The sequence below is a fragment of the Orycteropus afer genome, unplaced genomic scaffold (genome assembly GCF_000298275.1).
Source record: "Orycteropus afer afer isolate SDZICR_OR568_19922 unplaced genomic scaffold, OryAfe1.0 scaffold00038, whole genome shotgun sequence".
Classification (NCBI taxonomy): Eukaryota; Metazoa; Chordata; class Mammalia; order Tubulidentata; family Orycteropodidae; genus Orycteropus; species Orycteropus afer.
In genome coordinates, this window is record NW_006921625.1 from 2,927,166 (window position 1) to 2,946,188 (window position 19,023).

General features: G+C 48.3%; 1 protein-coding gene across 1 annotated transcript in view; it reads right to left on the reverse strand.

Moving 5' to 3' along the window:
• GLRX3 (glutaredoxin 3) overlaps window positions 1-18,992 on the reverse strand; it is a 35,810-nt gene extending 16,818 nt beyond the window's left edge. Inside the window, exons 1-3 of the mRNA XM_007936792.2 lie at window positions 18,904-18,992; window positions 10,142-10,250; window positions 729-803 (exon numbers count right to left, since the gene is read on the reverse strand). Coding sequence (XP_007934983.1) covers window positions 729-803; window positions 10,142-10,250; window positions 18,904-18,992 — 273 coding nt within the window. The remainder of the gene's footprint in view (window positions 1-728; window positions 804-10,141; window positions 10,251-18,903) is intronic.
• Window positions 18,993-19,023: the final 31 nt, after the last annotated feature.

Consider the following 19,023-nt stretch of genomic DNA (forward strand, 5'->3'; position numbering starts at 1 on the left):
TGCAGAACACATTGGGGAGATACTGCTGCATCTCAGACCAGACCAGAGTCTAACAACCTAACAAAAACACGTCCCCTCCCCAGAATGAGTCCACTGTTATGAAACACAGAGTAGGTGTTTGGGGAACTAGGCTAACACCCATGGGTGCCTTGAAGCACAGATTTGCACCCACTTCCTCAAAGAGCCCTCAGCAAATCCAAACTGGCCCAACGCTTCACTACATCCAGCACATGTTCAACAATCAATTTCTGTTCCAACTCAGGGAGCATTTGGGGTCTACTGTGGATGGGGGTTTTTATCAAGAAGCTCCAATGCTATGAGTTAGACTTCCAGCTGGGGCCACTTTCCAGACCCTGGCAGGCAACTGGTGTGGTCTTCCTCAGCATCAGCATGAGAAGCCAGACTGGCAGAGAGGAGCTGCCCTGGCAGGGCCAAAATCAAAACCCAAACTCACTGCCATCGAGTCAATTCTGACTCATAGTGACCCCCTCCGGGTTTCCGAGGCAGTAAATCTTTATGGAAGTAGATTGCCCAACTTTCCTTCTGCAGAGTGGCTGGTGAGTCTGAACCACCAGCCTTCTGGTTAGCTGTCAAATGCCTTAGGCACTATGCCACCAGGCACCCCCAAATGTCTCCTGTTTAGGAGCAGGGGCCAGGGCAAAGGAATTGCACAGAGAGTCCCGCTGCCTACTGCCTCTGGGTGACGGCGGTACCACCTTCCTCCTTACCTTGAAAAACAGAAAAGTGGGAACTGAGCTAATTTCATACTTTTCAGATACTTCAGGAACAGCTTCAGCTTCCAGCTGTAAAACAGAAGCATCGTTTGATTACAAAGGGTCCTCGTCTGCCGCTCTGATACGTCAATCCACCCACACACCCTCTCCTTTCAAGTAGCTCCTGTTCTTCAGAGGGTGGTACAAAGTCTGTGGCACATTTCCATTTAAGTGAGACTCCCTGGGCCAGCATGCCGCCCACTGAGTCTGCAGTGTCGGAACAGGTCAGAGGTTTTTATTTTGTTGCACATTTCAGAAGATGCCTGGAGGCTGTGAATAACATTTGGGGTGCGCTAGTGACCTCGTAAATTTTCAATCACATGCAGCCACTACCATATTGAAATCCATAAATCACTGACCCCAGTTATGTCCTGATTACGGCGCTTATTCTCCGCCCACAGCAATTCCTGCCGTCGGCTCTATTGACTAATTCCAAGAGGCAGTACATCACGACTGACAGCGCAGCCGTTCGCAAATGTGCAAGCCAGAGGAGCATTTCTGCAATAAGCTGCTGACATCTGACCACGTTTACCTTTAACTCCTGCCAGACTGCTGGACACTGAGCAGACCCTTGCTGGCTACCGGCTCCAGGGTCTAGTCCCACTTTAAACATATCTTCAAGAAGATGGCCATGTTGTCTGATCACGTGAGCTAAGGATGTGAAGCCCAGCTACTAACACCATTTCTAAGTAATCAGAACCCAACTTCTGTGAGCTCTTCATGTAGGACTTTATAAACAGTAAACTGAGAGAGAAATCAAGATAGATTCTATTTCTCCCTCACAGGACTGTCAATTTAATATAAACTTTCTGAAACCAATAAAGATCAGTATTCACATTATACCTGTAGGAAATAAAGTTACTGACAGATTATATTGCTGAAAGTTTTAAAGTACATACAGTGCATTGCTCCCAGAGTGAAAGGTTTCCAGTGGCCGTGAAGGGTTGTCCCTTTCACCCAGAGCCTCCCCAGCCTGAAGACAGCCATCTGTACGTGCCTCTGCTGCAGAGGGGAAGGGGAAGGCAAGACGCTCTTTGATTTAGATCTTCCATCTCATATATTCAAAGGAGCTCTGGTGGCGTAGTGCCTACAGGTGACTGCTAACCAGAAGGTTGGCAGTTCAAACCCACCAGCCACTCCGTGGAAGGAAGACTAGGCAATCTACTTCTGTGAAGATTTACCACCTCGGAAACCCAAAGGGGGTCACTATGAGTCAGAATCAACTCGATGGCATCAGGGTGCTCTTTTACTACCCACCCCCCTTGTACCACCCTTTGAAATATTTTCAACTATTTCCATTTAAAAATGTATTCATGTGAAAATCCTGTAAATTTTAAGTCAGCATCACTCAAATGTCCATAAAAATGGAAAACAAAGGCAGAAACGCAGAGCAACCCAAGACAGCTGTTTAGAACACACTCTCTGAGAAATGTCTGTGCTCTGTTCTCCACACAACTCCACCCTTACCCAAAGGTGGGCAGAAAGATGGTGAGCACACCTGCACTCCACCCCGGGTCATTCTTTTTCTTCCACCAACACCTACGAAGAGCCTGATGCACATGAGGCCTCATGCTGGGCTCAGTACCAAGCCATCTGTGACCCTACTGGATTCTAACGTAAAGTCCAAACACCCAGCAGGGCAACACTAAGTACAAATAAGGTAAGATGGCCCTAAACCAGAATGAAACAGGTTAGTGTCCTGACACGTCAAAACAAATTCTCATGAGCTTTACAATGTGATCTCTCCTCATGTTCCTGCCCACCAGCCCCCTGAATGACAGCTCTCCTGAGAAGCGAATGCTGTGCTGGTGGAGGGGCCCTCGAGTCGACTCTGACCCAGGGCAACCCCGTGTGACAGAGCAGGACTGCCTCACAGGGGTCATATCTTTACAGAAGCAGGTCTTTCTCCTGAGGAGCCGCTGAATGGGTTCAAACCACCAACCTTTCGGTTAGCAGCCGAGGATCTAACCATTGTACCACAGGGGCTTCTTGAGAAGTGCATGGCCCTCTGTAATTCCTGCTGGAGCCGGAAGGTCTGCAACCGCCTCCCTCGAATCAGCTCCCAGGTGAGAGCTTGGTAAGACAAAGGCAGGGGTGACAGACAGATGCTGCAGAGGAAGGGAAAGGCGTCCCACTGAACACAAAGCCGTTTTCAAGGGCCACACACAGGCCATGGCCACCCAAACGTGTTGGAAGGTTATTTCCCGCGTAACTTCTCTGGTTGGGCCCTGGCTGTTTCATTGCTTTGATCCAGATTTTTGTTCCTGTTACAGCTTTGAAAGTGAAGGGAGAAAAAAATCCTGCACTTCCAGATCAACCTGAGATGATCAGTTTTTCGCAGCTGATGACTGTCATTCCAAACTGTATTATTCCACCTTCCCAAGTGGCATTTTCCTCCAATCTGCTGTCTCCCCAAGGCTTAAGTTAGTTTAGGTTAAACAACTTCTAAACCCAAGAACTAAGGTTGGCACCATCTGAAGTCCTAAACCTTTGCAGCATTAAAACTCTCTGCAAATGCTTTGGTTGCACCTAACACAATAAACAGGTACAATAATAAAAACACAAAATAAACAAAAAATATCTAAAATTGATCTGTACTCAGAAGAGGACGAGGATGCTCAGAAAGAGCCGTGTGGCAGGCCCACTGTGTCACCACGGTGAGAAGTTCCTTATATAAAATTGCCTATACCACATGGATGAACCTTGCAGACATTATGTTGAGGGGAATCAAACCAAACCAAATCCATTGCCCTCAAGTCGATTCTGACTCAGAGAGCCCCAAGAGGACAGAGCATAACTGGCCCACACGGTTTCCAAGGCTGTCAATCATTACGGAAGCAGACTGCCTCATCTTTCTCCCCTGCGCGGCTGGTGGGTGCAAACCACCAGCCTTTTGATTAGCAACCCAATGCTTTAACCACTATGCCACCAGAGCTCCTTCTAAGTCAGCCACAAAAGGGCAAATCTTGCATGATCTCAATCACATAAGGTACCTAGAATAGGGAAGGGCATAGAGACCATCCCTAAGGTTGAACAGCATGATGAATGTAATTAACGTCACTGAACTGTACATGGGAAGGCTGCAGAAATGACCACATTGTTGCCTACACACTCAGCACAATGATTTTTTTTTGAATCTGCACATACCACCTTCAGCCAGAGAGGGACTCAGTGTTGTCATCACCTGACTTTTACAGGTAGTGGAAAAGAAGTAATTTGCCCAAACTCACACAAGTTCCTAACTGGCAGAGCTGCGAGTTCCTAACTGGCAGAGCTGCGACACGAACTTCTGTCTGTAACTGCAAAGCTGGCTGTTCACTATGCATGTTAGGGTTCCCACAAGAATCACAAAGAATAACTTAAGCAATAGGACTTAGACGTGACTTTAGGGCCAGCCTGCTGTGAACGTTTTCCAGAATGAAACCAGACAGAGGCCTCTGGTAGAACCCACATGCCACCTGGACCAGGAATCTCAAACAACAGAACCCTCCCACACTGTGTGCTGTGTCTGTGCAGAGGCAGGGTGGGGCTGCTACAGCAAGATGAACCCTGAGGCAGGGGATTCTCTGTGGAGTTTCCTCCAACTGAGCAAGAGTCCCCAAAGACCACTGTGATAACAGTGGCCAATGGCTATGACTTATTCTAAGCCAGACACTGTTCAGCATGCAACAAGGAGTACCCCACTTTACAGCAGAAACCGAGACGAGACTCAAAGAGGCTGGGTAGTGTGCCCATGGTCTCATAGTTGCTGAGTGATGATGGGTGAGGTGGTCTGGCTCCAGAGTCAAGTCCTTCTCTACAAGGCCATATAGACATTTCATCAAATCTGAGGGCTACTCCTGTTTCCTCATTCTCCTGTCCTTTCTGAATCCTGCAGGAAGGATGCCCACACCTACCTCCTCACACTTGGCCTTGCAGGTGTTCCTGCTGCCTACCTGATACGCTGCTCTGTCCTCTCTGGCCTCCTCTCTTCCACAGTCTTCTTCAGGAGCGTCCCATCCAGGCGCACAACTCCACACAGCACAGATACAGTGAAGACCTCCAAGCTCTTTCCAGCCCTGAGCACTCCCCGACAGCTAGGCTGTGTTCACAGTCTTCACTCGGATTTCTACTGAAGAGCTGCCTGCCCCCGACTTGTTTGATTGAGTTTTTATTTCCCCACTAAACCTGTTCCTCCCACAGCACCTCCATCTCATTAAACCTATCCAGTAGCTCAGGCTGAAAAGGAGACAACCCTGATGAACCCGTTCCCTCACCTCCCACCTCCAATCCATCAGCAGGTCTGCTGGGCTCTATCCAAAAGGTAGCCCACACGGACCACAGCACCACTTCCTGTGCAGGGCCTCTCTCGGGTGGCCTAGTGAAACAGCCTCCTGACTGGGGCACTTGCCTCTATTCTTGCACATGTACACATCCCTTTCTGCCATCCTCTACGCAGCAGCTACAGTCATCAACGTAAAACACATCCCGTCCATGCTAAACATCCCCCACGGCTCCCACTGCACTGGGACTAAACCCGAGCTTTTCACCACTGCCCACAGAGCTGCAAGGCCCTTACCCACATCTCTAGACTCATGCCACACCCTCCCTTCTTTACCACCCTCCAGCTCACCAGCCCTTCTGCCTTCTCCTCTGCCGTACCTGCTAATCTTCTGCCTAAAAGCTCTGTCTCCAACTCTCCAATGATTGATTTCCTTTTCGTTTTTCAGACCTCACCACATTACCGTATTTTTCACATATAATGTGCCCATGTAAATAACATGAATATACACATAACACACACAGCACACATGGGCAATATGTGCAAGGGAATTGCGAGGTTTATGAAAAGCATACAACATGCATTACTTCGTAAAAATACGGCATATCTTCCAGCTGTCCTAGAGCCTCCCCACTCCCACCCCACATCCATTCTGCACATCTGCCCCTTTCTTTCTCCTGTAGAACTGACTACTCTCTTTAGTTAGCGTGGTAGGGCCCTGCTGTACTCATTCATCACCTGCGGCCCTTGTAGTCCTGAGCATACAGTCAATGTCCCAGAAGTCAATTCTGACAGACTATTAAATGAACCTGTAATTATTCCAAGCCAGAAATGGGAATGGTCCCTTGCCAGTGGTGGTTCTGAGGCTCCAAGGCCAACGAGCATTCAAGAACACTGTATTAGACCCCAGAAAGGGGCTTCTCTCTAGGGATATGTGATGTAAATGGGACATTCTCTAAGACAAATTCCTTCTTGGTCAGGTAACCAAAAATCAGATCCAAACGTATTTTTCAATGCAGATATTGTGTAACTTTGCTTAAACTCTGTGTCAAACTCAGCTCACCACCACCAGCAGCTGCCATGGCATCGACCGACGCACGGCAACCTCATGTGGCAGAGCAGATGTGTGCTCCGTAAGGTTTCCAAAAGGGGACTTCCTTCAAAGGCACCTCTGGGTGGACTCTAACCTCTAACCTGCTGGTTAACAGATTAATGTGTTAACTACCTGTACCATCCATGGACTACAGGGGAAAAAAAAAAAACACTCACTGCCAATTCCAACTCATCACAACACTGTAGGACAGAATCGAACTGCCCTACAGGGTTTCCAAGGCTGTGATCTTAACAGAAGCAGACTGCCACATCTTTCTCCTACAGAGTGGCTGCCAAAAACCAAACCAAACGCACTGCCATCGAGTCGGATCCGACTCATAGTGACCCCTCCTTGGGTTTCCAAGGCGATATCACTACAGAAGTAGATTGCCCCATCTTCCTTCCAAGGAGTGGCTGGTAGGTTTAAACCGCCAGCCTTCTGGTTAGTAGTCAGATGCCTTAGGCACTACACCACCAGAGGCTGGTGGGTTCAAAGGCCAACCTTTTGGTTAACTGCTGAGCGCTTAACCACTGCACCACTATGGTTCCTAGGGACTCCAGAAAATATGTTAACTGTGTTTTGGTTTTCTTTTTCATTACCAAGACAATGCAGATGAAAGTTACGGTATTTTTAAGATGTAGTAATTCTGCTGAAATTACTTGGAAGACGTTTTCAGAGTTTCTAAAAAGTGGAATCCTACATGAGCTCTCTAAGATGCCAAATAAACTGGGCCATGATCTGACTGAGAAACACTAACTCGACTCAAGTCAGCTGCTGCATAGTTACACAGCTGGTCAGCAGGCAGCAGCCACAAGGCTGGCTGGGACTTTTGGAGACTGCACTATGGTTTCTTTACGCATACTAGATGCATACATGTTTAGAAACAAAGACAGTGCAAGCTACACCTGTCTCTGGACTGTACAGACCTTTAGTGTAAACGGTGCCTCTTAAGATGGGTTTCACACTTACCCTCAACAACCAGGTGGCTGCTAAGTCTGAAGTGTACTCTAGAGCAGAATGAGGACACCAACCTAGTACGATCAGGGTACGAAGCTGGACGTAAAGTGGGGGAGGCTTGCACGGGGGACCCACAGAGGATCAATTTGCCTTGCACCTAGAATACAGCCAGCTCCCAACTTTCTCATCATCCCAGGAGCCCTGTCCTATTCTTCCTCCTTCCATTTCCATTAGGCACCATACCTCAAAAGATTCTAACAATTTATTAAAGATAAGTAGGTATTCCCACTTTAGTTAAAGACATGGAGAGCCTGGGGTCCACATGATTTAAAGTGACTTCGTGTAATTTCAAAGCAAAGGCTTGACATCGTCACTGGCCATTTAATTTTATTCTAAATAAATGTAAGGCAGCCCTAGAAATAACTCATCTCTGCCAGCACAGTGCCTAATGTATGTGACTGCTAACCAGAAGGTTGGTGGTTCAAACCCACCAGCCACCCTACAGACACAAGACTGGGCAATCTACTTCCATAAAGATTTATTGCCTCGGAAACCCAACAGGGGTTGTTACTATGAGTCAGAATCAACTCCATGGAATTGGGTTTGTTTTTTTTTTTTTCAGTTTGTCCTCTCCAAGCCCTTAGGGTTTGGGACAACAGCCTCTCCAAGCCCTTAAGGGTTGGGACCACAGCTTCTCCAGGCCCTTAGGGGTTGGGACCACAGCCTCTCCAATCCCAGAGGTTGGGACCCACAGCCACAAGATTGACAAGACTGGCAGCTGTCTCAGGTGAGTGGGACACCATGTATCGTAAGCCTGGCACCCTGTATGACCACACAATAAAAAGCACAGAGAATGAGGGCCTTCTGATGAAAGCCTGTCTTTCAGCAATCTATTCCACAGGCATAAACTAACTACTGTGACAAAAAATGGTGCAGCCAACTTTTCTAAGGTGTCATTATATTGTCCCCTACAACATAAGAAATAGTTACGGTCACAAAACTTTACAATCTAATCAGTGAAAATACCCTTTTGAAGAACACTTATTTCAATGACTTTGTAAATCTGTCATAAAAATGGTCTAATCCCTATAGTTCACAAGTCAAAAATGCTGAACTATCACAGTCATGGAAAAAAGAAGACTACAAAATCAAATGAAAAGATGCCAGCAAAGGCAGAAGACCATCAGTGCCATGTTCTAGCAACTTCCAAAAGCTCTCAGCAACAAAAGAAAACAGCTTGAAAAGGACCCGCCTGCCTCTCTCACAGGGAAGCACCAGCGATCCCTTGACTATTTTATGTCTCACTTTCTCCGACTGTGTGGGAATCGTGGCCTTCTAAATTACCTCCCTCACAAAGTCGATGAGAACAGTAGTCTCTCCTGGATAAGGCTGCTGAGAGAGCCACTACGCCAGAGTGACCTGCAAGGAGGAACAGCTCCTGCAAGAATGACCGAGCCACCACTGTCAACTCTCACAGGGACAGAGACGTGGCTGCGCTCAGCTATCTGCCACGTGGACATGGGCTCCCAGCCTTGGCTTGCAAAGACACTTACACACCTAATCAACCTAAAATGTCAAATATGGCAGCAGGGTGAGAAGTAACTTTATAGCTACTTTAATAAACCATGCCAATGGCAGGTGACAGCAATGTGTCACCTAAGCCAGTAACATTACACAAATAACAACACCTCCGAACAATTACCATGATCTTGATCAATCGTATGACTGAAGCGTTTAATCATTCATTTCACTGGTAATCATTACCTTTTATCACTGACCAGACATGCAGTTTTAATGTTCTCTTCCATTATTTATACTAGACATTTCAGGGTTACCCTCTCAGATTATACCACACATTTCATTAGAATTTGAAATTAGTCCTTACATTTTACAAAGCTGTGAATTCTTATTTGCCCTCGTTGCACAAAGCAGCACCAAGAGGAGCCACACAAATTACTACAAGTGGTTACTTATGGGCATGGGGCAACAGGCTGACAAGGGAGGGAGTGGCCATGAGACCTGTCAGTGTCAACTTGTTCACACTGCTTTGATTCCGGAACCATCCGCATGCAACACCTAGTCAAAACAAACAAACATTATCTATGCAAAAATAATGTGAAAACTATTTCACCTGCTGTATAAATGGGTGAGCCCATCAGAGTCGTACGTTTTCAGCTTACATAAAAAGTGGCACACTGACAAATCCAAGCTTGTCATTTGTGAAGCCTCAGTTCTGGGCATGCTTGCCAGCATGTATGGATTCTGAACTCACAAATGCTGGTTTTCAAGAAAATAAGGCTTTGGTTTGGTGGGTTTCTGTTTGTTTTTCTTCAATCCTGAAGACTCAGGCTTTTAAATCCAGGGTGTGCCTCACCTACCCAATAATTCATTTCTAAGATTCTCAAATCACACTTGGGCCTTGTTGCCTACACCAGTTAAGCCCAGGATGACAACCCCTAACTGTGCTCTATGGAGTGTGCCGGCCCGTGGCACAGCGCTCACTTTCCTAGAAGCTTAGCCACTCAAGAGAGACAGATTAAGTCCAGAGCAAAAGCGAAGGAGGCAGAGAAGAGCCAGCGGCTGCCTGCTCTCCTGAACAGGTGAGAGAGACTTCGTCTCTCCCTCGTTCTGCACTTACCTGACCCCAGGAAGCGACTCCTTCCCAGCCCTGGCCCCTGGCCACCTGTACATACCCTTTCTTGAATGGTGTCTGTGTCTGGCCTCACTTTTCAATGAAATCAGCCTTGTTAATGTTCTAACCACATTAAACCGATACCTCCAGGGAACTCCGCACAGTCCGTGTCTGCTCACATTTCCCAGCTGCAGGTGATGCTCACCAGCAACATCCCCCCACCAAGGAAGCACGAGAGATCACGTGGTGATTTCTACACTACTCCGTCCTTGAGTTCTCAAGGCAAGGCTATTTTAAGATTTGTAAGAATAATCAACTATAAAAATAACAGATCCCAACACCCAACTCCACATTGCTTCACACAGTCTCATCCAAGCCATAAATCATAATCAAGTGCCCAGTGGCTATGACCCAAAAGGCAGTACCTTCACAAAGGAGACCTGGGGGTGCTCTTTGGCCAACTCTGCCATCACCTCGTTCATCGGGGCGCACTGCGGGGCCCATGGCGCCCAGAAATGCACCACGAGGAGGGACCTGCAACCAAGGAGACACATGTTAAACCACCCTGTCTGTAGGAATAAGCCAAGACTGCACGGATTACATTCTGCTACCAAAAGTAGTCTCTACAAGAACTGTCTGCGACAGTATCAGCGAATTAAACACAGACCGAAACATAAGGACCATCTGTACAGTCTGGGACATCTTTTGCATAAATTTTCAGCCAGATGATACTTCCTGAACCAAGATTTACCCCATATGAAGTGGTCTGGAACATTCATCCATCTCAACTAACAAGCATGGAAATGAACTGACCCTTCCAATCCTGGGGAAAGGTGGACGCTGGTCTGCAGAGACACAAAGTCTGTGAAACACAGTGTCTAAACATTACTGCTGATGCTAGTATTTACTTGTAAACTCCCATTAGGATGAAAAGGCTTAATTGTGGCCAAAGGAGAAGAAAGAAAGCATTAAAGATGAAGGTCCAGCAGAAAACAAGGAAAAAAATGGAACTACTTTTCCACAGACATCCTTAGAAACTTTAATACTATACTCCAAACCTACTGCCATTAAGTCAATTCCGACTCACAGTGCCCTTAGAGGATGGAGCAGAACTGCCCCACAGGGTTTCCAAGGCTGTAAATCTTTACGGAAGCAGACTGCCTCATCTTTCTGTACTGGTGGCTGGTGGGTTCAAACTGCTGACCTTTAAGTTAGCAGCCAAGTGCTTTAACCACTACACCACCACGGCTTCTGCTTCAAAAGACTTTTTAAAAATTGATAGTAGGCACAGATAGAATAGGGGGCTAATAAACAGTTGATTAAATTCTCAGCAATCTCAGGGTCCATCTAAACTATTTTCATATAAATTTCTCTGGCAGAGGTATCTGATGGCCAGCCTCATATCCAACTGAAAAGTCCTTCACTTTTACAAAATTTTAAGTTCAAATGCAACCTTCCCCCTCTCTCCCCCAAAAAATCAAAAATAAAGCATGCAAAAAAAAAAACCACATACTCACACCCACACATTCTATTACATGGACGGAGGAACCAAGAACAATCAACCTGCAGGCAAGGAAAGGAATTACAAACTGTAAAGGAGTTACAAACCGTAAAATAATACAGGTGAGTCGTAAGTGTCTACAGCTAATGGTCAAGAATGCGGAACTGAAGAAAGGCATTAGAGGGATTTAAAAGGTAGAATGGGCAGGACCCAGTGACAAGTGAGGCAGAAGTCTAGGGCTGAGTCCCAAGTGTGTCTGGCTTAGTGACTGATGGTGACACTAGCCAAGCACAGTATACAAGCTGTCAATCTAAAAGCACTGATCTACGGGTGGATAGACAGGTAGACAGGCTGAAAGATCAGGTATATCTAGGCAGGGGGGAACATGCCCATGACCAAGTACAGGGTTGGCAAATGATATTTCTACAAGCCTATCTGCATGTGCTGTAAGAATGTCTGGGTGTATAGTAGAGCTGACAAGGGGCAAGGTTGTGGTGGCTTCTTGGCCACAGCCAGCTACCTGGAGGGAGCAAGTACTTGGACCTGTGGGCTCGGGACCATGCTTGCAGGGGATACCAAGTTCAACTGGCATAACATACTACATAAAAACATTGTTCTACATGCTATTTTGGTGAGTAGCAACTGGGGTCTTAAAAGCTTGCATGCGGCCATCTAAAAGCAATGATGGGTCTCTCCTCGTCCAGAACAAAGAACAATAAAGAAAACCAAAGATGTGTGGAAACAATTAGTCCGAGGGACTAGCAGACCACACAATCCTCAGCCTATATGACCATGAGACCAAAACAACAAGATGGTATCCAGCTACCGTTGTCAGCCATTTAGAAAGGGATCAGTGCAGAAAATTCTGAACAGAGTAAGGGAACAATGTGGAACAAAACTCAAAATCATTAAAAAAAAAAAAAAAAAGACCAGGTTTACTGGAATGATAGAGCCTGATGAGAGCCCTGAGACTATGGCCCCTAGTTACCCTTCAGGTCTGGAAATGCACTCACTCCTGTGGCTTCCAGCCAAACAGCAGACAGATATACGGTGAACATTTACATCAGGTAGATACACTCCTCGTAGATACACTCCTCGGAGTGATCAATTGTGGGAGAAAAGAAGGGCAGTGTTTGCAAAGGGAAACAGCTTGTGTGGTGAGAGTGTGTGGGAGGGAAGGATACAGGGAAAAGGTAATTACAGAGAGGAAGTGGGAAGAGAGCTGTTAACACTGTGGAGAGTTGCAGTCAGTATCATGAAACAAAATGCATATAAACTACTGTATGGAAAATGAATTTGCTCTGTAACCTTTCACCCAAATCACAATAAAAATTTTAAAAAAAAGAAGTTGCCAATCTAAGTGTGGTGCAGTGAATTACCTGGTATGGCTTTTCTAGCCATAGTCTTTGTGACTCCCATCGTATTACTGGGTGGGACCAGGCAAGTAAGGTGAGCAGAACTCTAATGTTGGGATTGGTTAGTTTTGTCACTCTGCCAGGCTTAAAACGGGCCCTCCTACAGGCAAAGAGAGGATCTCACTGCCAACAAGAGAGAAGAGCTGGAGGTGAAGTGGAACACGTCCTTGGACCTGAGATCCCTGCCCTGGACCTCCTTGCCTGAGAGACGCCCCAGCAAAGAGACAGTGGCAGTGGAACCAAGAGGCACGAAACAGAGCGGCAGGCTTACGCGACCCAAAAAACAGAAGCCAAGATGGGAGGTCAAGGGCCAGAGATGTGTCTGCGGGCACAGCAGAAAGGAGACTGTCCTGATGGAAGAACTGTATCCTGAGTGCATTCCTGACCTGAATTATAGCCTGTTACTTCCCTAATAAGTACTGTCTGAGTTCGGTGTGGCCATTGCAATGAATTATCAAACCCAGCAGAGAAGTAGTGAGTGCCGGGGGAGGGACAGCTGGTGTCAGAGCTGGTTAAAGGCTGAAGGGTGGCAACACATCTGGCCTCACAGGAATAAGCCTTGGGTTGCTGACGGTGATTCTGTATTCCTCTTGTGAGGTTAGAGGTCAGAAGATGCCGCCTCCATGCCCTTCTTGCACTAACAAAGAAAGTCTAGTCTAGTGGCCTGGAGCTCAGGAGAGGAGTCCTGCTCGATGGACAGATGTGGAAATCAGGACGAAACAGACATGCTGATGCCATGACACCAAGAAGGCTCAGATCGGCTGTGGAGGGAAAAAATAGAGAGTTCCAAGGTCCCAGCATCTAGGATTCATGAGCAGAGTGACGATAGGTGAAGGAAAAAGGATCCCAGTAGGGGACCAGAGAGGGGCCCAAGAGGGACAGGGCAGGTAAAGAAGGAGTGGCAGCTATCAAATGCAACACGAGAAGTCAACCAAAGCCCAGACTGGGAACACTGTTTCATTTACTGTGACAATCAAGCAACCTCACTGAGACATCTTAATGAAATGGACTACAGGACTTCAGAGACAGAGGTGAGGATGAGGAAGGAGACTGCTGGATATCTACTCTTTAAGAGAACTGGCTGTGAACAGAGTCCCAGTCTGAAGGAAAGACAGGATGGAGGAATGAGTCTTTTGTTTTTAAAACAAGAAAACCTTCAGCATGTGTATTCATGAGGGGACAGTACAAACTGAGGGAGAGTCTGAAGAAAGGAGAGACAGTTGGGGATGCAAGGTCTCTGAGAGACAGGAGAGGGAAAGCCAGAGAAGAAAAGCCTTTCCCTATCAGAGTCAAGAGAGCTACAGATAAATGTGTAGGAGCTGAGGGGCAGGGGCTGAGGCCAATGCCACCTCGAGTCCTTGTTTCTCTCACAGGTATGAAGCAAGAGCCTTTGAGACAAAGGAAGATGAAAGACAGGGGTCCCAGCTAGGACTGACAAAGGGAGTGCTGTCCAGTGACACACAAAGGGAACCACAGGCTCTACAAGAGGGCCCACCTGGGCATTACAGGGTATGCTGCACGGGTTCCCAGCCAGCAGAATGAGTCACTTCAGTGTGTGACCAGGTGGGCCTCAGGGCCTGTGGCAGAGACTACGGTGTTTCATCAAACCCCGTTTCCCTCTCCCGAGCATGCAGCTAGAGGACATTTCCCAGTCTTCTCTGCCGCTGTCTGGAGCCCTGAAACTGAGGGCAGAGGTGATCCACACTCTGTAAGGGCCTGATGCCTTACACCCTCCCTCATGGTCCTATCTAAGTCCCAGAGACTCAGGATCCAATAGGGACTGCAAGGCTTGAGGGACAGGGGGAAGGAAAACAGGTCTACAAAGTCTTAAGCACAGCAGCCAGAAGTGGAGATAACCCAAAGGCCCCAAGTAGGAGGTGGGGATATTTGCACAAGGGAATACTATACACAACGAAAAGGAAGTGTCTACAGACACAAGTAACAACAGGCAACTCTGCACAGCACTGAGCAAAAGAAGCCAGACCTCAAAGAACAGGAACTGTACGCTCCTCCTTACATACATCTCATCACTCTGCAGTGACAGCCGTCGGTGACTGCGGGGCCCCAGGAGAGCTGCCTGAAGAGCTCCTGAGGCTCAAGTCTCCTGTTCTCACTGGTGCTCACAGAAACGCATGAAACTGTCAAATGCACCTCACCAAAGGATAACTGTCAAAGGAGCTTTTCACATCCTAATATTAAATTAAAGGATCAACAGGATGAGGAAGATAAGCACTTTCACACCCTGCTGATGGGAATGAACTTGGACCTTACCAAAGATGTTTCACACGCTCACAAGTATCAACCCTAATGAAGTGACTAAAGAGACAAAGATTTATATCTGTGCATACTTTCCCACTGTCTTACAAAGCAAGTAACAGGAAAAACCTAACACCGAACAATATACTTTTTAAAATTGTAACGATATTGTACAGCCGTTAAAAGTCATGTTTTCAAAGAATCCTTAAGGACCTGGCAAAATGCTCACAACATAATTACATTTAAGAAATTAAAATAGGCTTCCAAACGTGCTAGCAGCAAAACTGAGAAGACAAGACAAAAAGCACACGAGCAATTCGAATTCAACTTTCAGTTTCATCACTACTCACAAGGCTGAAGAGAAACGTATGTATGTAAGCTCTCCCACGTTCCACATCCAGAGCACACCACCACCTAACGCCTGGGCAGCCCTGCAGGCATGTCCTCATCTAGGGCAAGAAACCTGGAAGACAGCGACCTGGCCAACCGACTGGAAGAGGTCAACACTGGTGCGCATTCCACTGAAGGACAATTCAACAGAATGTGAGAATTATCAAACAATGATTAATATCACACAAGTAAAATTTTGCTGAAGATAAAACGGCTGCAACAGAATACTGACAGCGAACTTTTAGAATTCAAGCTGGATTCAGAAGAGGACATGGAACAAAGGATATCACTGCTGCTGTCAGATGGATCCTCTCACCATACTCTTTCGATCTGTATGCTGAGCAAACAGTCAAATCATAAACCAAGATTAATCAAATGTATAGTTCGAGAAACTGAACTATACGAAGAGAAACACAGCATCCGGATTGGAGGAAGACTCGTTAACAACGATATGCAGATGCCACAATCTTGCCTGATGAAAGTGAAGAGGACTTGAAGCACTTACTGAAGAAGATCAAACACTATCGTCTTCAGTATGAATTACACCTCAACATAAAGAAAAATAAAAATCCTCACAACTGGACCAACCAATGAGCAAGATCACAATAAATGGAGAAAAGATTGTAGTTGTCAGGTATTTCATTTTACTTGGATCCATAATCCAGCAGTCAAAACATCAGATGTCATACCGCACTGGAAAATCTACTGCAAAAGACCTCTCTAAAGTGTTAAGGAGCAAAGATGTACTTTAAGGACTAATGTGTGACTAAGCTAAACCTTGGTATTTTCAATCTCCTCATATGCATTTGAAAGCTGGACAATGGATAAGGAAGACCAAGGAAGAATTGATGCCTTTGAATAGTGGTGAATACTGAAAACACCACAGGCTGCCAGAAGAACTAACAAATCTGTTTGGCAGAAGTGCAGCCAGAAAGCTCCTTCAAAGCATGGCCAGACTTCATCTCACCTACTTTGGTCATGGCAGAAAGGACCAGTCCCCGGAGAAGGATATTATGCTGGTGAAGTAGCAGGTCAGCAAAAAAGCTAGACAAGGCCTAGCTAGGCAGGCAGCCCCTCTCAGTCATGTTTGGAGTTGGTTGGTCCTCAGGTCCACGGAGAGCACAGTGAATTATTTAATATGGCCCTTCTCCATTTTGGAATGTCTTGTAAATCCTAGCTTTTATGCCTGTTTAAAGGAGCTCTGGTGGTATAGCAGGTAAGGCATTTAGCTGCTAACCAGACGGTTGGCAGTTCAAACCCACCAGCTGCTCCACAGTAGGAACATGAGGCAATCTACTCTCGTAAAGATGTACAGTCTTGGAAACCCAGCGGTGGTCGCTATGAGTTGGAACTGACTTGATGACAGCACCCTTTGGGTTTATGCCTGTCTAGGGTGGGATATATCTTGAGTCCAGCTTTACTGGGGGGTGGGATTCAAGGCACAACCCTTGGTTTGTTTGAGGGGTATATATATATGACCATTCAGGCCAAGTTCCCTCTATCCTGTTCCAGCCCTACACTTGGTCCGTCATCATCTCACCCCTGGACTTGAGACAGCAGCCAGTCATCTTACCCGCCGATTTGGGCTCGCCAACCCCTGCAACCACAAGAGTGAGGAGAGTCCTCCAGACCTACCCACACATTTGGAATCTGCCAGCCTCCCAACCTCCACCACGTGAGCCATTCCCCTGCCTGTTTGGGAGTTCTGTGAGATGATACAGCCAAATTCAGATCCCTAAGACAGGAGGGAGAATACTGAGGGGAGGAGGAGTTGATGTCAGAGATGACAGTGTGGCACAGAAGTTTTCAAAAAGTTGGACATTTGGGACATCTTTAACCTCTGCCTCACTGGGACCAGCCTTGTGCTGATCCTTCTAAAAGGAATTATTTGAGAAGTACCCTCAATAAGATGGACTGAGACAGTGGCTACAATGACGGGTTCAAGCATGTTGTTGTTGTTATGGGCCACTGAGTCAGACCCAACTCACAGCAACCCCTCTTTCAGTTTCCAAGGCAGTATCACTACGGAAGTAGAGTCCCCAACCTTCCTTCCAAGGAGTGGCTGGTGAGTTTGAACCACCAGCCTTCTGGTTACCAGTCAAGTGCCTTAGGCACTATGCTACCAGAGCTCCTGGGTTTAAGCATAGCAAGCGTTAGGAGGATGGTGCAGGACTGGGCAGTGCTTCATTCTGCTGCACACAGCGTCACTGTGAGTCAGAACCAACTTGATGGAACCTGCACTTCATTTCATCTCCTTTAACCACTTCCTAGGCCAGCCCCACTCCTCCGAAGTAAAGTTGGGCAATCTACTTCTGTAGTGATACTGCCTTGGAAACCCAAAGAGAGGTCACTATGAGTCAGGTGTGACTCAAGGACACCTAACAACAACAACAGGTCAGCCTCAAGTGCCAGAAGGGCAGTTGAAATTGACACTTTATCTTCACCGCCTCCATAAAGCACAGCCAAGCTGAAGGTGGCACCTGTCACCTGTCCCATGTTCAACAAGGGCAACACGCCCACCGTGCAGTGGCCACCGGAGAATGGCCAGGTGGTACCTGTTTCACATTCAAATTCAGTCACCAACTCCGAGTGACTCTGGGTCGGTGAGGAGCTCCACGCAGGCACTGTGCTGCATCCTGAACCCGCTAACAGGAGACCCCGGCAAGCGCCCTCTGCCGCCGCACAGCGGCTGGGTGTTTTACAAGCACCCTCGCTCAGTCTTCACACACCCCCACGAGGTGGCCGTGACTCTAGCCCACTGCACGGCTTCGCTTAGGAGGCTGGCCTGGGGCCCCACGGCCTGGCTAGATTGGGTGCTGGAATCTGGAGCCCCGGCACCGAGCCTTAGAGCTTGCTCCTAAGGACGCACGATGCAGCTCTCAAAGAAACAGTGCCCGCAGGGCCGTGCGACCCGAGGCGGCCCTGGAGCCCCTGCACACATGTGCAGGTCGCCGCCGGCCCTTCGGTCCGCCCACAACGCTGCCTGGGCCCCTTCGCCGTCTTCCCACCGGCTAGAAGCATGGCGGTGGACTCGGATGCGAGGGAACCCCTGTCCACGGACCTGAGCACCAGCCAACTCCAAACATGACTGAGAGGGGCTGCCTGCCCAGCTGGGCCTTGTATGGCCGCTTGTCCTGCTAACGGGCACTCTCACCCAGCGACGCTCACGGACAGGGACACACTACGGCGCCCTTCGTCCGGTCACCGTCCGAGCCGAGGCCGGGCCCGCGCCCGGGGTCCCCACTCGCGCTGTGCCCTTCGCCCCGCCCGGGACCCGCCGCGGCCGCTGAGTCACCGTGTCTGGGACCCCGGAACGAGCAGGCCCGACGCCGGACGGTCGGGAGCCCAGCCGCCGTCGGGCCAGGCCGCGCCCCCGGGCTGAGCTTCCGTACCCGGGCGGGGGGCGGCCTCTGCACCGCTGGCCCCTCCCGGCGGAGCAGCTCAGGCTCGGGCCTGTCCGGCTCTGGACCCCAGGACGGCGCCCACGGGGCGCCCGCGGGCCGGGCGGTCCCCGGAGGCCTCAGTGGGCCGGCAGGAGGAAGCTTGTCGAGCCGCCTCTGTGGCCAGGCCTCGCGAACGACCGCCGCCCCGGCTCCTGACTTCCGCCGCTCGCCGTCCCGCTTACTTGGCTTTGAGGCGCAGAAGCTCCTCAAACTGCCGGGCTGAGTCGACCTGCACCAGAGCCGCCGCCGCCTCTGCCTCCCCCGTCGCCATGCTGCTGCCGCCGCCGCCGCCGCCAGACGAG